The 23,463-nt window shown below is 42.9% G+C and overlaps 1 protein-coding gene across 3 annotated transcripts in view; it reads right to left on the bottom strand.

Annotated features, from left to right (window-relative positions):
* The window catches only part of UNC5C (unc-5 netrin receptor C), a 556,745-nt gene extending 533,518 nt beyond the window's left edge, over window positions 1-23,227 (bottom strand). For 2 of the 3 annotated variants that reach the window (XM_075350956.1, XM_075350967.1), the window contains exon 1: window positions 22,652-23,227. In XM_075350956.1, the coding sequence (XP_075207071.1) occupies window positions 22,652-22,766 (115 nt within the window). In that variant the 5' untranslated portion in view covers window positions 22,767-23,227. The remainder of the gene's footprint in view (window positions 1-22,651) is intronic. The other variant, XM_075350963.1, reaches the window with a different exon arrangement.
* Between the last annotated feature and the right edge of the window lie 236 nt (window positions 23,228-23,463).

Below are 23,463 nucleotides of genomic sequence, written 5' to 3'. Positions count from 1 at the left end.
ACTACTAAAGCTTTATTGTGGGAACAATGATTTAGGCTAAAAATCACATATTCACAATGCGGGCACAGTTGATGGCAAAGTTGGTCATTGCCAGACGTAGAGTAGGACCAATGCATGTCTCATATTACAAGTGGTTCCAATAGACCTAAAACTGTTAGAAAAGTATAGCTTGTGCTCTAGAGGATCAGTTTTTCTAGCAGATTCCCTACAGCATTTATTTTATAAGACAGATGAAACCATAATTAGAGGACTGAATATATATGAAGAGGGTCACAGTCAACGCCCTTCCCTGATATCAAGTAATTTCAATTATTATAGCTTTTTTGGTATATCTGATTTTTCTCTTTAGAGTTTGGTTCCAAACCTTAAATAATTGCTACAAACTTTGCTTCAGGTCATGTGGAACAAAAGAAATAGAGAAATTATGGGATGAATAGAAAAAACTATAAATAAGTTCTTTTTTTAGTGTAAATTCATATCATACCATTAAAACTGCAAACATAAAAGTCCATTTACATGAAATCCTGTTTAGAATATCACTTTTGGAAAGTAAGAGCCTTATATACATTAAAGCATCACTCCGGCATTTTTTTTTTATTTCAGCACAGGAGTGGTGGCTTAAATCCCCTTCCCCTGTCTTATACTCACCTGCTGCCATCTTCATATTTTTTCAGCATTGCTCTAATCAGTGTCCAGCAATTTGTGACCTGCTGGCAGCTCCAATGTTTCATGGAGACCGCCGGTGGACAAAACTCAGTACAAGTCTATGAGAGCCCTGTTCTGGCCTTGTTCTTGCTCTCATAGACTTGCATTGAGAGCTTGTGATGTAACGTCTGACTTTTGGCCAGTCAGGCGCCAAATAATAATGAAGGGTAAGTGTAATACAGGGAGGAGGGAACGTTCATTTAAAGGGAACCTGTCACCAGTTTTTTTTTACTATTAAACTAAAAGTGTCACCTTCTACAGCTCCTGGGCTGCATTCTATGAAGGTGCACCTTGTTCTCTGACTCCCCTTGCAGACCCCAAAAATAACTTTAGAAAATCTGACCGCCACGTATGCTAATTACCTGATCTATTCGGATGGATGTCCTCTTTTTCAGCTCCTGTCCCCCCTCCTGCCGTTATTCGCTGTCCTCCTTTCTTGATTGACGTAGATGTCACCTCCGTCATCATCCACATTGCTCTTTCAAATCTCGCGCCTGTGCAGTCATGTCCGCTCATGCAGGCGCAGTTCGCTCTGCCATATCGCGGGCAGAGCAGAAAACATATTTGCCCTTGCACGCGCCGGTGATCTATTTGCGCATGCGCGAGATTATGGTCGGCGCTGTGCATGGCGTCACTGCGTCATCATCCTCGTACTCAACCTAATCCTTGTGTCTGCGCATTTAGCTCACCAGCATGTGCTAGGGCAACACTGTTTTCTGCTCTGCCCGCGATATGGCAGAGCGAACTGCGCCTGCGTGAGTGGACATGACTCTGCACAGGCACGTGATTTGAAAGAGCAATGTGGATGATGACGGAGCCGTCATCCACGTCAATCAAGAATGGAGGATGGCAAACAGTGGCAAGAGGGGGGACAGGAGCTGAAAAAGAGGACGCCCATCTGACTAGATCAGGAAATTAGCATACGTGGCGGTCAGATTTTATAAAGTTTTTTGGGGTCTGGAAGGGGAGTCAGGAAACAAGGTGCACCTTCATAGAATGCAGCCCAGGAGCTGCAGAAGCTGACACTTTTAGTTTAACCCCTTCAGCCCCCGGGGCACTTTCCGTTTTTGCGTTTTTGTTTTTTGCTCCCATTCTTCCGAGAGGCGTAACTTTTTTATTTTTCCATCAATGTTGCCATATGAGGGCTTGTTTTTTGCGGGATGAGTTGTACTTTTAAATGAAACCATAAGTTTTACCATACAGGGTACTGGAAAACGGCAAAAAAATTCCAAGTGCGGAAAAATTGCAAAAAAAGTGTGATCGTACAATCATTTTTGGGATATTTTATTCACTGTGTTCATTTTATGGTAAAACTGAGGTATCTATGTGATGCCTCAGGTCGGTGCGAGTTTGTAGACACCAAACATGTATAGGTTTACTTATATCTAAGGGGTTAAAAAAAATTCACAAGCTTGTCCAAAAAACGTGGCGCACGTTTTGCGCCATTTTCCAAAACCCGTAGCGTTCTCATTTTTCAGGATCTGAGGCTCAATGATGGCTTATTTTTTGCGTCTCGACCTGACGTTTTTAACGGTACCATTTTTGCGCAGATGCTACGTTTTGCGGCGACCAAAAAACGTAATTTTGGCGTTTGGAATTCTTTTGCCGCTACGCCGTTTACTGATCAGATTCATTGATTTATATTTTGATAGATCGGGCATTTCTGAACGTGGTGATACCAAATATGTGTGTATTTTTTATTTTTTTAACTCTTTAATTTTCAATGTGGTGAAAAGGGGGTGATTTGAACTTTTAGGTTTTTTTATTTTTTTTAATTTTTTAAAACTTTTTTTTTACTTTTTTTTTATTTTACTAGTTCCCCTAGGGGGCTATTGCGATCAGCAATCCGATCACTCTGTACTATCTGCAGATCTCAGCTACAGAGCTGAGAACTGCAGATTTGCTGCTTCACTTTCAATGCCGGCTGTATTCCGGCATTGAGAGGAAGTGAGTCATGTTAGCTACAGGCGTCATCACATGACCCTGTGCTACCATGGCAACCGCCGAAAGTCACGTGATCATGTCACGTGACTTCCGGTGGGGGCGGGGTAAGTGACTGTCATGGCGGCGCCCATATACATATCGCTGGCAAGATTTTGGCAGCGAAATGTAAGGGGTTAATGGCCGCGGGTGGAAGCGATTCCACCCGCGGCTAGCAGGCACACATGTCAGCTGTTGATAACAGCTGATATGTGCGTGGATCGCCGCCGCCTGCCGGCGGCAGGGGGCGGGGCTTACCGGCACACGATACATGACGTACCCAGTACGTCATGGGTCGTTAAGGGGTTAAGGCTATGTGCCCATGTAGCGTATTTTCATGCAGTTATGCTGCGTTCTGCACCGCAGTGTAACTGCTTGCGTCCTGCATCCCCTGCACAATCTATGAAGATTGTGCCTATTAGAACGCAGAGCTTCGGCTACTGCTGAAGCGCTGCATTCTAAAAAACAACATGTCACTTCTTTCATGCACTTTGGATGCATCCCCCGCTCTGTCTATGGGAGAGGCTGCATCCAGAGCGCATGAAATCGGCTTTTCATTACGGACTGTTTCTGCAACGATTTGAAGCGCATGTGTGCTGTTCAAATCGCTGCAGAAATTTCTGCAGGGACAGAACGCAACGTGGGCACATAGCCTAATAATGAAAAAACTGGTGACAGGTTCCCTTCAAAGCACCATTCCAGTGCAGAAAAAAACAAAAAAGCTGGAGTGGTGGTTTAAATGAATAAATGAAGCTCAGCCTTCTTTTTCTGGCTGACCACTTGATGTGTATGGCAAGCTGCCAACTTTTCCTTAATGGATGATATCAGGGGAAAGGCCAGTTGGCATTTGTCAGAAGCTTTTTTTACTCCCCCTTCTAAAAACACAAGCCCTTAGCCAAGTGCCAAGGCCAAGGCCGAACTGTATGGAGAGGGTTTGAAGAATATTGCAGACTTAAGGCCGCTTTACACGCAACGACATTGCTAATGAGATATTGTTGGGGTCACGAAATTCGTGACGCACATCCGGCCTCATTAGCGATGTCGTTGCGTGTGACACCTATGAGCGACCGCTAATGATCAGAAAAACGGCAAAAATCATTGACTGTTGACACGTTGTTCCTTTACCAAATATCGTTGCTCATTTTGGACACAGGTTGTTGGTCATTCCTGAGGCAGCACACATTGCTTCGTGTGACACCCTGGGAACAACGAACAACAGCGTTCCTGCGTCCTCTGGCAACGAGGTGCGAGTGACGTTAAATGCAGCTGCTCTCTGCCCCTCCGCTTCTATTGGTGGCCCGCTGTGTGACATCGCTGTGATGCCACACGAACCGCCCCCTTAAAAAAGAAGTTGTTTGCTGGCCACACGACATCGTTAGGAAGGTATGTGTATGTGACGTGTACTAGCAATATTGTGTGCCACAGGCAGCGATTTTCCTGTGACGCACGCACGACGGGGGCGGGTGCAATCGCTAGCGACATCGCTAGCGATGTCGCAGCGTGTAAAGTGGCCTTTAGGCCTCTCCTGCATGGCTGTAATTGGATCAGTATGTTGGACATTTGAAAGTCTTGAACCTATACTGTCCTTGGTTCACAAATATTGACATACACCTGGGATAAGGGAATCCTTGATTCTCAATAGGGCCGACATCAGCTTGACTGTTGATTAGCAGCCATAAAGCTACCTTTACGCCTTCTATTAATGGCCATCATCGAATCTATCACAACCTCTAGTATCAGGCTATGTTCACATTACAGCCTGGCTTAGTAAAATGATGGACACTGTGGTCAGATAAACACTTTTTACATGCCCTAACTGCCTTTATTCTATCCTAAATATTATTTACGGTTCTACTATGGGCAAATCCAGAAAATCCTGGGGAAGAAATGACTTTCGTGAAATAATGAGATTTCATGAGTGATACAATGGCATTCTGTCCAGCACTCAGATAAAAAGAAACTTTGTAAAAGTATGTAAATATTTAGGAAACGTTATAAGTTCTAAATTCCTACAGCAAGTACAATGGAATCACTTATGTCTGGCTGCATAATGGTGCCCTGAGACTACGGGGTTAAACCAATAAAAGATGTTATGTCTTGCTTGGGTGAGGTTAGAGGACAAGCATTCATTACGGCACAATTATTGGTCTAACAATGCATTATGTCCCTGTTATGCTCATTCTTCATCTCTGACTGACTACAAACACGCATTCATTTGCATGCCGCCTAATGCAGCCTTATGAATTTGCAGTGATCTGCAGTGCCGCGCTTTATTGACTGATACACGCGAGACACTTCAGAGCTGGATCTACAAATAAAATGCTCTTTTTTTTAACACTGAGATAATTAAGTCTTTCAGAAACAAGAAACGTGTAGGCACTTAATTAAAAGTGTATCCCCAAAAGATTACACTATTCTCATGTTATAATTCACATTTTCCGCACCAAGCACTTTGAAGATGCTGATTTTTTTTTTTTTTTCCTCCTGCTTGAAGAGATCTTTCCCGGTATGACATACGTACACAGATTTATACACTGTGGCCATTTACGTTCTCAAAGTGACAAAATGAAAAATAATGGAAAAGCGCTTATAGAGTCAGTGGAAGGTTCTGCTCACTATAGCAGTGGCTTCCATGCATAATTGCATCATGACAGCAGTGATGGATTTATTTGTTCAAACGGATTTCAGCAAGAAGTGACAGACCTCACAGACTTATAATGGGGTCCGTCAGGCTTTCAATGGCGTTTTCAGATTTTTAACGGCAAGAATGGCACTGCAGACTGCGCGGCATGTGTCACCCAAAAGACTGGAACACATAACGCCAATGGATATAGTAAGGACTGAGGTATACAGTATTATATGGTTTCCCCTACACACTGTACAGATGATTAAAGAAAGGGAACTGGGTAGGGAGTCTCTACATTTTCAGAAAACTAGCTGATACATTGGTGTTTAAAAGTTTGTGAACCCATCCGAATTTTCTATATATCTGTAAATAACCTCTTTAGGCCCTGTGGAATATAACTGTTTCTTATGAAAAATCCGCACCCTCTTGCAGAATACAGCACCCGCGGCTCAAACCGCGGTAAGAACGCACCCACAGTTTTGCCACGGTTTGCTGTGGTTTTGCTGCAGCTTTTCCACGGGTTGGTACCTGCGTTTTTTTTACCATTCTGTAGTAAAAAAAAACACAGTGTGCGCACTTTTTTTTTCCATAGGTTTTGCTGGGGAAGGACTGCAGGAAGGTTAGGAACAAAAAACGCACCTTTTCTGCCGTGAAAACTACGGAAAATCCACGGCAAAAACCGCAGTGTGTGCACAGGGCTTAAGAAGGGCTCGCTCACACCACCCTATACATTGGACGACTGCTATCCAATTTTTCAGATAGCACGCAGACCAATGTTATTCAATAAGACAGCGCCGATGTCTGTTTTTTTTCACTGACCAAATCTTTGATTTCACTGTTAAATTGGATGCCACTCATCCATTCAAGTCTTTGGGTGCGTGGAAATGATCAGATTGAATTTGGAGGACAACAGAATGCAGTCCAATTTCCTCAGATTCACATAACGAAGAAGATGGAGAAATTGTGTTCTGCATCTTCTGCTGACAAGACTCTCTGATTCTCTCATCTGAGTGATTCAGAAACCACTATGCTGAAACTCTGATCAGTCTCTGATCACATTGCATTAGCATAATCAATCCAATTCTCTCAGATGACCCTCACCAAAGGAAGAGGATTTGATCTATGGCAGAAGGACCTAAACCTAACAGTTTATCGGAGATAACCCACTAACAAAACCAAATTTAAGCTGTTTGTAGAGAACAATGCTCTCAAATTCCTTGAATCCAATGTACAGGGCTAATGAACAATTAGGCTATGTGCGCACGTTGCATTCTCTGCAGTGCAGAAAAGAACGCACCCTCTGGCAGACTGGACACTAAGTTTGTAAAAAAAAATGCATCCACGATGCATGCATTTTGGATGCTGTTTCCATGCATTTTGCATGGGTTTTGGATGCATTTTTGACAGTGCATTCCCCCGGCAATTCAGCTCTGCTACATGCCGGCTGACAGCACACACAGACAGAGTCACGCGATGAGAATGAACTTGAGTGAACTTCACCCGACTTCATTGTCATACCGCGGCTCTGTCTGTGTGTGGCGTCCTAGTGGTAACCCGTGAAGTACTCACCGGTGACTGCTAATCTCCTGAGTAACTGAAGTGAGAAGCGTGATTACCGCTGCCGTCACTCAGGTTACCCGCGGCCAGCTGGAGTCCTCCACCCGAGACCGCAACTCACCTGTCACTTCATCGCTGATCGCGCGACTCCCTTCAGTTGCTGCATGGAGCTGACAGACAGCGGTCTGGTATGTGACCGCTCTTGTCAGCTTCATGTAGCAGAGCTGAGAGCGTCGCGGGACCTCGTGTGGATTATGTCGGACTTGGAGGGGTATTTGAGGATTTTAATAAAGTGGGGAAAGAGGGTGGGTTTTTTTTGTCTTTTATTCCAAATAAAGAATTTTTTGGATGTGTGTGTTTATTTTCTTTAACTTACAGGTTAATCATGGAAGGTATCTCGAGGAAACGCCTGCCATGAATAACCTAGGACTTAGTGGCAGCTATGGGCTGCTGCCATTAACTCCTTATTACCTCGATTGCCACTGCACCAGGGCAATTCAGGATGAGCCGGGTGGAGTCCCAGGACTGTGGCATCTAAAGGATGCAGCAATTCCGGGCGGCTGCTGGCTGATATTGTTAGGCTGGGAGGCTCCCCATAACATGGTGCTCCCCATCCTGAGAATACCAGCCTTCAGTCGTGTGGCTGTACCCTGGCTGGTATCAAATTGGGGGGGACTGCACGTCGTTTTTTTTAAATTCTTTATTTATTTTACTGCACGATATAGACCCACCCACCTGCGGCTGTGATTGGTTGCAGTGAGACAGCTGTCACTCAGTGTGGGGGCGTGTCTGACTGCAACCAATCATGAGCGCCAGTGGGCAGGGAAAGCAGGGAATACTAGATTGAATAATGAGCGGCCAGCATTTTCAAAAGAGGAAAAGCCGCCAGAGCAGTGTGACAGCCGTGCAGCGCGGCATCGGTGATCAGGGATCGATGAGTATGAGAGAGGGGGAGAGACTGACCGACAGACAGAGAGAGAGGGACAGACAGAGAGAGAGAGAGAGAGACAGACAGAGCAACCAACTGACAGAGAAAGAGACCAACCGACCGACAGACAGAGGGAGATTCACCGACATCCACAGACAGAGATTGACCGACATTGACAGAGAGAGACTGAAAATACCTGCGTTTTGCTTGTCAAAAAAGCATGCGGAATGCAACAAAAATGCACTCCAAGTGCATTTTGGTTGCGTTTTGACCCACGTCATTGATTTCAATGGGTGGGGAACGCAGCTACAACGCACAAAAGAAGTGACATGCTGCTTTTTTTCCCGCAGCGATTTTGGGCATCCAAAACACTGCGTTTATAAATGCAGTGTGTGCATTGATTTTTTGGCTTTCTCATAGACTTTGCTGGGGAAGCTGAATGCATGCAATTTGGCACTGAAAATGCTATAGTGCAAAACGCAGCGTTTCCGCAGAAAAAAACGCAACGTGCGCACATAGCCTTACCATAAAAGTCTAGATGTAGCTATTTCTGTGCAGAGGGGTTACACCAGATGCTCAAAGCAAAGGATCACATACTTTTTGCCACAGAGATGTGATATTAGATACTTTGCTGAAATGTCTAATATTTTTCATTCATGTGTTTGTTTTTTTTCGTCTGTATCTACTTTTAAGACTTGTGTAAAAATCTGAATAGTTACAGGTCCAATTAATGAAGAAATATGGAATATTCTGAAGGGTTCACAGACTTCAAACACCACTAAAAATGGGTAGAATGAGCAGGATGTATGTGCTTTCCTGAAATTTGTTAAATGTGTGCATCTACTATAAATGTTAAAGGGTATTTTTTAGCAGGTTTTTGATATGTAATCTTAAGACAGCATACTGTAAGGGGTACTTTGCACGTTGCGATGTCGGTGGGGTCAAATCGAAAGTGATGCACATCCGGCGTCGCTGTCAACATCGCAGTATGTGAATCCTTTTACATACGATTAACGAGCGCAAAAGCGTCGTTATCGTATGATCGGTGTAGGGTACGACATTTCCATAATTTTGCAGCAGCGACGGTATAATGTTGTTCCTCGTTCCTGCGGCAGCATACATCGCTATGTATGAAGTCGCATGAGCGAGGAACATCACCTTACCTGCGTCCCGGCTGCAATGAGGAAGGAAGGAGGTGGGCGGGATGTTTACGTCACGCTCATCTCCGCCCCTCCGCTTCTATTGACCGCCTGCCGTGTGACATCGCTGTGATGTCGTACAACCCACCCCCTTAGGAAGGAGGCGGGTCGCCGGCCAGAGCGACGTCGCAGGGCAGGTAAGTGCATGTGAAGCTGCCGTAGCGATAATGTTCGCTACAGCAGCAATCACAAGATATCGCTGCTGCGACGGGGGCGGGGACTACAGGGTGCTTTACATGTTGCGATAGTGATAGTGATTGCTAGCGATGTCGCGAGTGATAGAACCCGCCCCTGTCATTCCAGCGATATGTGGTGATCGCTGCCATAGCGAACATTATCGTTACGGCAGCGTCACACACACATACCTTGTCAGCGACGTCGCTGTGACCGCCAAACAATCCCTCCCTCAGGGGGGAGGTGTGTTCGGCGTCATAGCGACGTCACTGCGGCGTCACTAAGCGGCCGGCAAATAAAAGCGGAGGGGCGGACTTGAGCGGGACGTAACATCTCGCCCACCTCCTTCCTTCCACATTGCCGGTGGACGCAGGTAAGGAGATGTTCGTCACTCCTGTGGTGTCACACATAGCGATGTGTGATGCCGCAGGAATGACGAACAACATTGTACCGATGGCAGCAGCGATATTAAGGAAATGAGGGAGCGTGTCAGCGATCACCGTTTTGGAACAATTTTGTGATTGTTGATCGTCGCTCATTAGTGTTACACATTGCGATATCGCTACCGGTGCTGGATGTGCGTCGCTAACGACATGACCTCAACGATATATCGATAGCGATGTCGCAGCGTGTAAAGCACCCTTAACACTCCCCCTCCTGTGATTAGCATCTCACTAGACTTTGTAGTTAGACAGCCTGGTGTGGACAGGTTAACTTTCTCACATCTGCTGCATTGCTAAACCTAAAAACTCTGTTTGTGTCAGAACCCAGTAATCTAAGTGATACATCATTGGATTCAGGGTCTCTTTTCCTACATTATGCTGCTGTCTGACGAGATAGCAAAAACCTGCTGACAGATTCCCTTTAAGGACATTTCTCAGATGTCCTTCATTAATGGGGTTGTCTTAATTGTTGTTGAATTGAACCTTTTATATTGTGATGTGCCAGTAGTATGTTATGAGAGTCAAGGTTATCTTAGCTATCTCTGTAATATTACACTGTATAGCTACGTGCACTTCATCCTATAATATCACTAAGGACATCAGAAACAGTATCTTCAGTGTTTATTTCATGACTAGACCACCTTTATTGTAGAAAAATGTTGCTATCAAAGAGTATAGGGGTCTTGGCTCTGAGGGGCCCCCAATCAATAACTGTTGATAACTGTCCACTAGAGGAAAGAAGGTTTAATCATAATCACAGATGCAGATTCTTTACTGTAAGAGCAGTGAAATTATGGAGCTGTCTGTTACCTGAGGTTGTAATGATTGATTCACTACAACAGTTCAATGAGGGCCTGGATCCTTTTCTTAAAAAATACAATATTACAGGTTTTGGGCACTAGATTCTGTGATGGGACGTTGATCCAGGGAACATGTCTGATTGCCGTACGTGGAGTCAGAAAGGATTTTTTTCCCTAATATGTAGCTGTCTGCCCCATGGTGTTTTTGCCTTCCTCTGGATCAACATGTTATGCTATGGGTTGAACTTGATGGACTTGTCTACCTTCAACCTTAAAAACTATGAAACTATTATCATCAGAAACAGCAATAATCATGCTGCCGAGGACAATATGGAACTGATAATGTCCTTCAGATCTGTCCCTATTATTATAAAGGACCTTAGTAGAACATGTGACAACTGTTTTCAAGGGCATCCTTCTAAAGATGGCATGATTTGCATTATCTTGTTATCTAGCCTGAGTGTTTCATTTCCCCTTGCATGGGCAGTGTGTGCCAAGGTTAACATTTTGAAGGGGCACCTTGCCAAAATCACTTCAAATCCCATATTTCTATGAGCAGGCTGATTGCATCCATGTGCATTTGTGGCATAGGATTACTTTCTAAGTATGAGTAAAGCATTTCAGGACCACAAAATATGAGTTGATGATCGATTTTGCAATCATCCCTAAACTCATGTGTACACACGATGATTGTATCCATATTTATATGCAGCGTAGGATTACTTTGTGAGGATCCTGGAAACCTCTGTAGACAACCATGTTGACTGTTGAGTGGAAACATCTTAAATGCTGGGATCAAATTCACGGAAACCATAAAAATACTGAGTAATGTTAGCAAGGAATATTGAACTAATTATGTTCCTGTCAGGAACTTTATGACCATGGTCTTCTTACAGACCTTGTAGCTGTCTTCCCGGATCTGAAGAAAACCAGTCAATCCCCTGCAGCCATTCGGCAATCAGCATCTGCCTGGTCACCTGCTTCTAATGTCACCGGACTGGTGATCTTAGCGGTGGTGGTAAATGTCTGCATTTAATTGTCCGGTCTGTGCTCTCTTAACCCCATCAAGGGTTACACTTAGCCCCGAGCACTGAGTCGGAGTAATGAGTAATTTAATTCCTATTTCTACAGCTTTACAGCATCTGTCGCATTGCAATACTGTCCTCTTATGGTAGTGGATATATGATCATTTCCCAATAAAAGCCATATACAATATCTCAGAAATCATTTCTAATATGGAACAATATCCCAGTTTTCATTAGAACAAATGAATAAAAATAGGTCTTGTCAAGGGATGCTGGAATCCCATGCATAATTGAAAGACTGGAGGAAGTATTTACTGGGAGTGGGGAAAGGGAGTAGCTCCTCTTCGGCTTTAATACAGGACATCATTTAAGATCTACTTGCTGAGACTGCTAATGAAAAACACACAGTAGCGCTTTATGTGCCAAGTTCATAACTGCAGACGTCAATACAATTGCAGATCTCTCCAACTGTCACCCCCTCCTGGCACATTGTCATCTATGATGGACAATCTCATGCCTGCCCACTATTCTTACCCACAGATGTGTCCAGAACCTGCCATGCTGATCTGCTCTCTGACTCATGCGGTTTTCCATATCATTGCTTCAATGCTGACTATTAATACAGACAGGCCTTTTAATTAATTAGTTATGCTCATTTTTTAGCGTCCCTCAATTTGTGATAGAGCTTAGCAGGTATATTATAACATTACATGAGATTTATCCTTTATTTTCTGATGAAAGTGTAAAAATAATGTTTAACATAGTAATTCCTACTTAATAGTGTTAGTAATAATATATTACGTTATCACAGGGTGGACATACCACTGGTGCCATCTATGCAGTCACATAAGGGCCCAAGAAAGCACACTATCCCTTCCAAAGCCAGAAGAACTGTGCATTCACTGTAAAGACTGTAAGCAGTGTGACACTTCAAGCCCCTTTGTTTGCGGAGGGCCTGCCTTATATCCAACCATTTACAAATCATTCCTATCATGGTAAAAAAAAATGTCTGATAGGCCTATGGCTCAAGTTGCTCTCCTTATATACCATCTCTCTCACCCCCATACTTTTCTGCATTTTATTTAGCTCCTTCCTACTTCCTTACAATCCCACAGCCTATCCTGACGTAGTTCAGGCCCTACTAAGGATTATTTGTTTTGGGTAATACATACTTGTTAGAAAGAGTGCTTGGAATTAGGTGATCACTATTGGTGATGTAGCGTGCTCAGCCCTGCCTGTTACTCGGGGTACTCTGGTACTTGCGTAGTTAAGCGAGTATTGTGTGTGTTTGGATATTTTGTCTGTGAAACATTGACTACAGTGCACAGGCTTCCTTCACTGCATGATGTGAGTAGGCACCCCAGGGTGAGCCACTCACAGTCTCTGAATAGCTCTCCCGGGAGATAAGACAATGTTCTCGGATGTAGTGTGACCAAAAATTAAAGCCCACCCTCTGTCCCGCTGGAAATACTCTATTTATGGCTAAATGTGGGTAGAGACCTGAACTGCCCAATCATTGACTTTCATTATACTCGTTACTTGAGTTGAACACTTACAGAGGTCTGACCTGCTCCATTTGAGGACCAAGCATCCAAGCATTTTAGTGCTCACCTACCTCTAGTGATCACAAATAATCACAAATAATGAGCTACTGGACTTCAAAGGTCCCATATACTATGTTTGCACAAGGGCCCTCTTTTGTCTATGTATGCCACTGAGTTATTCCCTATCTGTAACTTATCCTCTTTCCTTAAAGAATTACTGGGGGATTCAATTCCTGAGGCCCACAACAATGCCAAGAATGGGGATCTGGAACTTGAGAATCGAACTCTGCGGTGTGGTGCTCCATCTTGAATGGACAGGAGGTGCACCAGCTCCATGGAATGTATGTGACAATCAGCTGGATTGTTTCATTGAATCAATTAAAGTATAATGACTGCACAAGTATAATACTATCAGTACCACATTCAGTGAACAGTTTTAGACCCAAACTAGTAATTTTATAAATGAACACAGAAAAGTACAAATTATGCTATTGTGACGCTCTGGCAAAACCAGGTAGTCACAAAAGTTGTACATCCATCTTGTTACCACCAGTAACCCACACTTAGGCATAGCACACAGCCATTAAACACACAGCGCAGCCTCTGCTGTAGAGGGGGGAGTGGCCGGGCAGCGCCTTCTTCCAGTCAGAAAGCTGAGCGAGCTGCCAGGAGGAGAACAGCCAATCAGGAGAGGGGGAGCTTGTTCAGCACAGCCGCGGGGAAAATGAAAGCTAAACAGTGCAGGAGAAAGAGCCCAGACCTGACAAGAAGATAACAGAGCAGAATAAGCAAAGACCTGACTAGAAGACAACAGAGCAGAAGAAGCAGAGACCTCATACAAGCAGAGACAACAGAGCAGAAGAAGCAGAGCCCTGACAAGCAGAGACGACAGAGCAGAAGAAGCAGAGGAAAGAGAGAGCTAAGCAAACAAGTAGAAGGGAGAGCAGAAGGACCAGAGAGGAAAAGCAGAGGAGAGGAACTGAACAGCACAGCCAGCAGGACCCACAGGAAGTGGAGGCAGAAGCCACTGACATCATCTCTCACAGCACAGGAGCAGGTGAGTATAATAATGTGCAAATGTCTGCCTGTAACACTACAGAAACTGCCCTGTGTTGTGCCATCCCTGTGTGTAATATCTCTGTACTAAAAGGGAAACCATCAGCAAGCCGTATGTAAATGCTCTGTGCTGTACAACAGAGCATGAAGCAGAGCCAATATACCAGATGTGGCACTGCAGAGGGGTATCAGAGTAGGAGGGAAGCCCCATGTATGGCAGCCATAAACGTGCAGCTTCCCTCCTACTCTGATACCCATCTGCAGTGCCACATCTGGTATATTGGCTCTGCTTCAGTCTCTGTTGCAGAGCGCTGCACAGAGCGTTTACTTATGGCTTGCTGACAGTTTCCCTTTTACTCTAATACTCTTTTGCAGCACCTTTATCAGGCTCATCAGGCCTGCTTTATGCTTTGCTGCACAGAGCGTTTATCCCAGTCCTCCACCCCCTTCTCTTAGCCCGGCACATGTTCTGTTTTTTTTGGCAAATTTTTACACTCATTATCCCATATCTATATCTGTACAGGGATTGATAGTTCCTGAGTCACTGGATCATCATACTGGGTATAGGATCCTATGTGTTACTTTTTTCGTTATTAGATTGGATCACATGGATGCCCTGACATGTTAGCAGTGAGCTATAATAACCTGTCATGAAGCTATACGTATGACTCTGTGCTGGCTGTGTAGCACTACACGTATTTAATCTATGTATTGTTATTGTGGATTATTGTTTATGGGAATATTATAATAGTGGGTTATCATAAGTGCCATATCTGATATACTGGGTCTGCTCCAGGCTCGGTTGCACAGAGCATTATTCAGGGCTCCCTGACGGTCTTCTCTTCTGTACTAATCCTTCTGCAGTGCCCATATCCATTTTATTACAGAATGAGTTGAATTTAGCCATACGTATGTCTCTATGCTAGATGTGTGGCACTGCACATATGTATTATTCCATGTATTGAATTGTTATGTGCATTAACTGTATATGGGTATTGTATTGCAGTTGGTTATCACATTTTTGCGGAGGTTGTCATTTGGGATTTGTTCATGCTTTTAAAGGGAACCTGTCACCAGATTTGGTGACTATAAGCTGCGGCCACCACCAGTGGGCTCTTATATACGGCATTCTAACATGCTGTATATAAGAGCCCAGGCCCCTGTGTAGAACGTAAAAATCACTTTATATTACTCACTTAAGGGGCGGTGCAGGCAAACTGGTCGGATAGGTGTCTCTGGTCTCCGGTACCGGTACCTCCTCTTTCAGCCATCTTTGTCCTCCTTCTGAAGCCGGGGTGCATGATGCATCCGATGTCATCCACACTAGCCAGCATTGAGGTCTTGTGCAGGCACACTACAATACTTTGATCTGCCCTGCTCAGGGCAGATGAAACTGTGCATGCACTGGACCTCAATGCTGGCGAGTGTGGATGACGTAGGACGTGTCATGCACCCAGGCTTCAGAAGGAGGACAAAGATGGCTGAAAGAGGAGGTGCCGGTACCAGAGACCGGAGACACCTGTCCGACCCGTCTGCACTGCACCACCCCTTAGGTGAGTATTATAAAGTAATTTTTACGTTGTACACAGCGGCCTGGGCTCTTATATACAATATTCCAGAATGCTGTATATAAGAGCTCACTGGTGGTGGCCACAGATTATAGACCCCAAATCTGGTGACAGGTTCCCTTTTAATGATTTTATTATGTGTGTTTACTGTCCTTTTGGATTTAATGAAGATTGTTATATTTGTATTTAGCATTTCCATTTTCTGGTGTGGGCATCCATTATGTGTGAACTTTTCTCTTCTTCTGTTTTGGTCGTATTGTGATCATGCAGGATGCTGCACTTTGTTTTATTGATTTAGTCCGGGTGTGCACCTCTTTTTTGTATATGTATTATTTCTATACTGTGACATCACTGCGTGTATTATCCCTGTACTGTGACATCACTGTGTGTATCATCCCTGTACTATGACATCACTGTGTGTATTACCCCTGTACTGTGACATCACTGTGTGTATTATCTCTATACTGTGACATCACTGTGTGTATTATCCCTGTACTGTGACATCACTGTGTGCATTATCCCTGTACTGTGATATCACTGTGTGTATTACCCCTGTACTGTGACATCACTGTGTGTATTATCCCTGTACTGTGACATCACTGTGTGTATTATCCCTGTACTGTAACATCACTGTGTATTATCCCTGTACTGTGACATCACTGTGTATTATTCCTGTACTGTGACATCACTGTGTATTATCCCTGTACTGTGACATCACTGTGTATTATTCCTGTACTGTGACATCACTGTGTGCATTATCCCTGTACGCGTCAGGCCCTGCGGTGCTCAGCCAGTGTCAGGCGCTGCGGTGCTCAGCCAGCGTCAGGCTCTGCGGTGCTCAGCGAGCGTCAGGCCCTGCGGTGCTCAGCGAGCGTCAGGCGCTTCGGTGCTCAGCGAGCGTCAGGTGCTGTGGTGTTCAGCGAGCGTCAGGCGGTGCGGTGCTGTGTGAGCGTCAGGCCCTGCGGTGCTCAGCGAGCGTCAGGCACTGCGGTGCTTAGCGAGCGTCAGGTGCTGTGGTGCTCAGCGAGCGTCAGGCGGTGCGGTGCTGTGCGAGCGTCAGGCGGTGCGGTGCTCTGCTAGCGTCAGGCATCACACACAGTCACAAAACAGGGGCACAGGCTCACAGCACTGCCTAGACTGGTGCTCTGCAGACGGAGCCGCGCCTGTTAATAGTCTCCTTACTGGACTGGTAGATGTATAGCCTGGCTAGAATAAAGATTAATTCATAATGTGGATATATGCCCCCAATAACTTGTATGTTCCTCCCAGCAATGTATATGCTGTTTCTTATGTTAATATTTTATTGTATTTTTTAAGTAGGGGGGCCCCATTCAGACTTTTGCTATGAGGCCCCATGATTTCTATGTACGCCCCTGCCCATACATAATGCTTTTCTCAAATGGGGTAACCAAAAAACTGATTACAGATTCCCATTAAAAGCATTATTTGCTTTGGACAATGCTTAGTTCTTTGACAGAGTGCTTGAAAATGAGGGGATCACAAAATATCCATCCAGCAGGAACGCTCAGGATCTACTGTAACCTGTGGGTAAATCTACCTGTAAATGTTCTATTTTCCTCCAGAGCCACCAACAGGGAGCATTAAGAATTACATAGTCCCCATTATAAGGAATGGGTGGGTTTCACAATACAGGACAAGTCTTCCAGTGCAGGAGACATTCTAGCCAAGAGATGGTTATCCTACTGAAGACTCTCCTCTAACATGCAGAAATACCTAAGATCTGGTTTTTATTTCCTTCCACACTCATTGAGTGTACCTATTCAGTCTTAAAATCAATGCATCATGGGACAAAGTATGCAAATGAGCTCTTTTCCAAAATAATGAACTCTCTCTCTAGTGCCACCGATAGGTAACTACTATGGAAGTCAATATCCAATCCATAAAAGTAGCTTAAAACTTGACTGGTGACATATTTGTGTGCTCGCCACTGAAATCTCATGAGTGGAAGAAAATGTATTCAGAGATTATATTCTTCCCAGAATGCCATTGTTTATGACTTGTATTATAATGTGTAATGCATGAGATTCAACATCAAACCACCAGACTGTATCTGTGAAAAAAAGGATTGTTTCACGCTCTTATTGTTCCATAACAGTCTGAATATAAACAACAACAAATAAACAGTATATACAGTATAAGCATACAGTATATAAAGTATAATGAGCAAGAGGTAATAAACCTGAAGATGGAATCTTACTACCATCTTCTTCTATGCAAATGTCAGACGCCGCTTCTAAAGTTATGTCTATGAAGTGTCACCTCCTTTAGTTTTGCCTTTTAATCTACATCCAGATAATACTGTAGCGTACACTGGTTGTGTCTATCAAACACAAATGAAAGCAAAACATGTCTGATGGTGGCTCGGAAAAGCTTGCCTGCCTCCATGTCAATCAGGAAAAACATTTCTTATCTGTATCCAGAATGATGAAACCACAAGGGTAATATCCAAGGCAATGCTTTCTCACCCATATCAAGCATATTAAGCTTTCAGCTTGGCTCCCTCGCAAGCACAGACCACTCACCTGCGCCTGGTCAAGAATTTGCGTCTGCCTTCCTTACATATCTGTCTGCTTGACAACATAGTTGTACCCGCAAAGTGCCCCCTCCTTTTCTTTAAGTTGTCAGCAAATTCTGAGTGATGAGCTTTATAAAATCCCTCTGATGTACTAGGACTTTGAACTGAAGCGATGGTAATAATGAGAGCAAAACGGGTGATCTATAGATAAAGCCTCAACCCACATGTGACAGCAGAACATGAAGTTATCAAGTTTAGACTCTGCCAGCCTTTGTTCCCCTGTCCCATGAGATCAATGAGATGCTTAGATAGCCAGACAGGTTAGACACACTAGGTAAAGATGTTACTTAGAGCAGAAAGACATTACCAAAAATAGGTAAAGTTGTGAAGAACTGGTTTGGCTTTCGAGTAAACTTGGGAAACTCATAGTGTTCATCAGAAAGTTAACCAAATCCGTACATTTGACTCTCTTTTTTTGTCTCCATTACTTATATAGCCCCATGACATTCCAAAACGCTACATATGCAGAGTCATCTCAGTCTCTGTGTGCCTAATGGGGCCCCCAATATAAATTTACGATACCATATGTCTAGTTGTAGAAGAAGTTAGTCAACCTATTAGGATATGGGATGGGAGAAAATGAAATTACTGGAAGTAATAAACACAAACATGCACAATCTCCTTGGCCTTGGCCAGAATTGACCACTGCTGTCATCTTTGTCACCATGATGTCCATCCAGATACCAACTAATAATAATAATAATAATAATGAACAATTTATGAGTTATTCAGATGCTGCGTAGACATGTAATTGAATTCTCCTAAATCGTCATTTATTAATGTTAATGATCATGAACTACTCACGGTCCAACATGTTTTTATTTATTGATTTTTCATTTTTACACTTATTTCTGTTAATTTAAGCAAATTGAATTTAGGATCCTGTCAATGGGCGTCTTCCAGTATCTACTGGATCTATCATTTCCATTTTTCGTCTTTTGTGACAGTCTCTTAAAGAACTAAACTGCTTAGTTCAGCTGATTAAAGAAAAAAAGAAAAGCATTTTTTCCAGGAAACATAAAACAGCTTTCTCACAGGCATTAACAAATCTGCTCATCTTCATTATTTCTGCACCATACTCCCACTCACTGGAACAACTTGCTTCTAGTCCCCGCACTGAAGGAGTTTATCAACAGATGCAATATATTTTTCTTAAGTGCCGAGTAATGCGCTCAAATGAAGCCAATAAAGAATGTACAGAGAGAACCAGTCCACTTTATACTTTCTATAGCTTTTATGTTCACAGCACACTACTCCTACATTTCCATACGATGGAATAGACTATGCGCGCACAATGGACGAGAATGTTGTAGGGTCTGGACCACAAATAGTTTGTTGGTTTAGTCTCTACCCAAAACAAACTGGGCATCTATGGTGAGAAAAGTCCTACTCTACTCTTCTTATTAACACATTATCCATGAAGATCAATGCCGAAACAAAAAAAAGTTGACCAGACTACTTGCATTAGGTATACATAGTTTCCTAATCTGTACTTTGTCTTGGACTCTTTGTAATGTCTGGAGAAGATGCTCTGATATGTATCTCTTCTGACCTTCCTGACATCATGTCTACAGATGAAGACTTGTGATAAAGTGAGGCTATAGACCCTACCTCCTTGAGAATATACAGTTACTGTCTTGACAGAAGCTTCTTTTGGATAAGTGTCTTTTGCGTTGCATAGCCAGCTTTCCAGAGGACAGCAAGCAAACCACACTGTACCTTTAAAACACAGGCAAATAGAAAGAACAAGATCTATAATACACTAAGCTAATGCCAACACTTCAGATCCACAAGGCTGTGTTCAAGGATCTCTTTTCACCACCGCTTTCTGCTTCATATATCTTTTATTTTAGATTCTATGCCTCTTGGATCAAGGTCTTTCTTACTGAATGCTTGTCATAGATTCCTCCATTCCCTTCAATAAACTGTGTGTTTTTTCAAACAATGTAAAAAAACACACAAATAATGGAATATTACCTGAAAAGACCTTGTCCTTGCTGACTTTTTGTTATATCTACTATTATAGATATACAGTAGTATACAAAGTACTGTATGTCTTTCCTTATTGTACCAGTTGATGTTACTCAGCCTGAAATTTAAAATTATGGATTTTATTTTGTATCAGATTTTTATTTTTTTCAAAAAGAAACTGGGTGGTAAACTTTCTACATTGGTTCCTCTAGGTTATAGTGTACAAACAGGCTGAAGGTGTTACCCAATTTCCATATGTCAAAGGAAAGCCCTAGGTTTTCCAACAATTTAGAAAGCCGAGCTGATAGTTAATGGGTTTGCATGCCTTTAAAGGCTTCCTCGGGTTAGAAAATAGTAGATGTAATTTCTGCTCCCCTGGACTCAGCAGATAGAATCCATGAGAACTATCATCACATCCATGGGGGGGATTTGGGTGGATATGAAACGCACTTGATAAACAGCTATCAATTTAAATCCACATGCCTAAGCCTAACGGAAACATGTGCCTTGGTTCTCTTGTCTCATTCTCTTCTCAAGGTAGTAATCCCTTTATCTCTTGGCTGATTGTCTTTATTGATCTTGTTTCCCACCAGCCCATCCTGGTTTCTCTGAAGAATTTTATCTAAGGAGGAAACCTATTTGGAAATCTCCCAGCACTGATTCCCTTAATTTTCAGCAACTGTCTCCATTATCTATCCTCTTACTTCCATCACCAATACCCTAATTTGCCATTAGGAAAACAGATTTTAGCTGGAATATACTATCTTAGTAAAATTGTTTCACCTCAGTGTTGGTAATACAGTGCCGAATCTTATGGAGTAATATTACCCAAACTTACACTTTACGTCTGTGACACTTCTAAGGGCTCTTTGTTGGATGTTCTGTATGTGGCAACAATTGAATATTGTGTATGTATAATAGGCAGGAAGATGCTATTTTTCTGAGTACAAAGCATTTTTCAAGTGTGTCTACTTCAGTTAACTATATGCTATAGGATGTCAGCAAATATGTGAAAACATACAGGTATACTGGATCCGAGCTTCTCGTTAGATATACAGTACAACAATGAAGTGATATTTAGAGGTAATTTTAGAAATAGTAATTTTACTAACTGTATTTACAAAATGCCCGTTATTTATTTTTATTAGTTATCTGCTGTTGTTTATATGGTGCCAACACATGTTATACACTCATGCAAGTATCTTGACTAACTAAATATATATACACATACATATTTCTATCCATCATCCACTATGTATATGTGCCATATATATATATATATATATATATATATATATATATATATATATATATATATATATATGGTGGCACATATACATAGTGGATGATATATATATATATATATATATATATATATATATATATATATATATATACATATATATATATAGAGGGATGCTTAGTGGATCTTCAAAGTATCTTTGCTCACCTCTCTCATATATATATATATATATATATATATATATATATATATATATATAGATATATATGTGTGTGTGTGTATGTATATACACATAGAGCACAGATACTTCGAAGATCCACCGACCATCTTTGAGATATATATATATATATATATATATATATATATATATATATATATATATATAACAAAGATACTTAGTAGATGGATATATAGATGGCCATTCACTATGCTTTTATTTTTAGCAATGTTTTCCCATAGGGTACAAGTGGTGTTAACCACTATGAATCAGTAGCACAGAAAAGAAGCAGTACACTGTCATCTATTAAAACAATCCTAGCCTATGATCTGCAATGTGGATGTAATGATGTCCTGAATGGTTTCTTATGAAACATATTTCACAGCTGAGCAAGCATCAGTAATTAGTCTGGGCAATACCTGGCCCAGTCTATACCGGACAGACAGGCTGGCATCCAGTGTGGTGCCCCCCTACGTTGCTCAGGGGGACTAGTTAGAGACCAGAGCTCTGCCCTCCACTCTGGCACATCATGAACTGAATGCCCTGCTTGTCTCATTCCAGTAACGAGTTCCTGTACACTGCTCAGCTCGGAAACGCTAAAAGTGAGAGGAAAGAATGTGTAATGCTTCACCAAGTCCCCATCACATCACTACAGACTAACGAAGAGGTGATCCCAAGATTGCCTTCTCTACTGATTTCCAATCCAAATCTCTGTCTAGCCACCATAGTCTTCTAAAAACCAACTAAACTCCCTTCTGCATTGACTTGAGATAATGAGCAAACTGATTCACTGCAAGTCTTGAACGTGACAGATTGATTCCACCATCAGTAGCAGAGACACACAAGTCAAGAATTATGTCTGGAAGTCACACTCATTCTAGGAGAGTCCATCAATCACACATACATAGGAAGACATAGAAACATATTGAACATGTCAAACACAATGAGGACCTTCAGACTGAGCTCCACATCCTTATCCACTGCCCTCTTGCCCTACCTGCCCAGGGATAACTTCTTACCTTGAGCTGCGAAAGTACTACTGGCAGTCAGTATGGCCAGGGCAGGTAGGAAACACATTTGCAGGATGTATCCAAGCCTTAGACCGCAGCTGGCAGTTTCCAGACCCTTCCTCATGGTATTGGAAGGCACAACAAGCTGGCTCGCTAGAGCTGGGCAAACTCCACTTTCTTCGACGCTTGGAGAGTCTGCCAATAGTTACGCAGACAATTTCAAGTACATTTATTTCCTCTTTTCAGTCACAAAGATCTCATGCCCAGATGATCATAGCAACAGCCACCACTGACTATTCTCCAGATTCATTAATCCCTTATTGATAGGAGCAAATCTGTGTCAGAAAGTAAAAGAAATCCGTTCAGTGGAAATGAGAACAGGATGAGGGAAAAATAGAAATCACTGGAAAAATGCTTTAAAATCTTGCGTACAAATCTATGGGATGTTGTACGGAGAAGCCGGTTAGGATCCTAAAAGCCCATCGAGTCAGTGAGCGCAGGTAGAGGAGCATGAGGTGCAGCATTAGTAGGACACTGGAGCACATGCATGTGGAAGGCAGAGAGGATGTGTGTCTGCCTCTGTTCTCTGTTACAAGGAGACTGTGAGAAAGTCAGCTCCTGCTACCCTGCTCCCTCTCCTCTCAGCCCTACCTCCCCGGCTGGAAGCGCAGACATGGATCCCTGGATCTGGAATCCGCACTCACTAAGCCCTGGCAACAAAAACACATTTGTCTTTTACTGCACTTCATTAAAATCCCCTTTGCTGCCATATCTCGGTGAGGAAAGGGTTACACTCCGATAAATACGCAGCTTTCAGATTT

Source organism: Anomaloglossus baeobatrachus, chromosome 1 (assembly GCF_048569485.1).
Source record: "Anomaloglossus baeobatrachus isolate aAnoBae1 chromosome 1, aAnoBae1.hap1, whole genome shotgun sequence".
Lineage (NCBI taxonomy): Eukaryota > Metazoa > Chordata > Amphibia > Anura > Aromobatidae > Anomaloglossus > Anomaloglossus baeobatrachus.
Note: the sequence above shows the minus strand (reverse complement) of the source record. Positions and strands in the feature narration are given on the sequence as shown.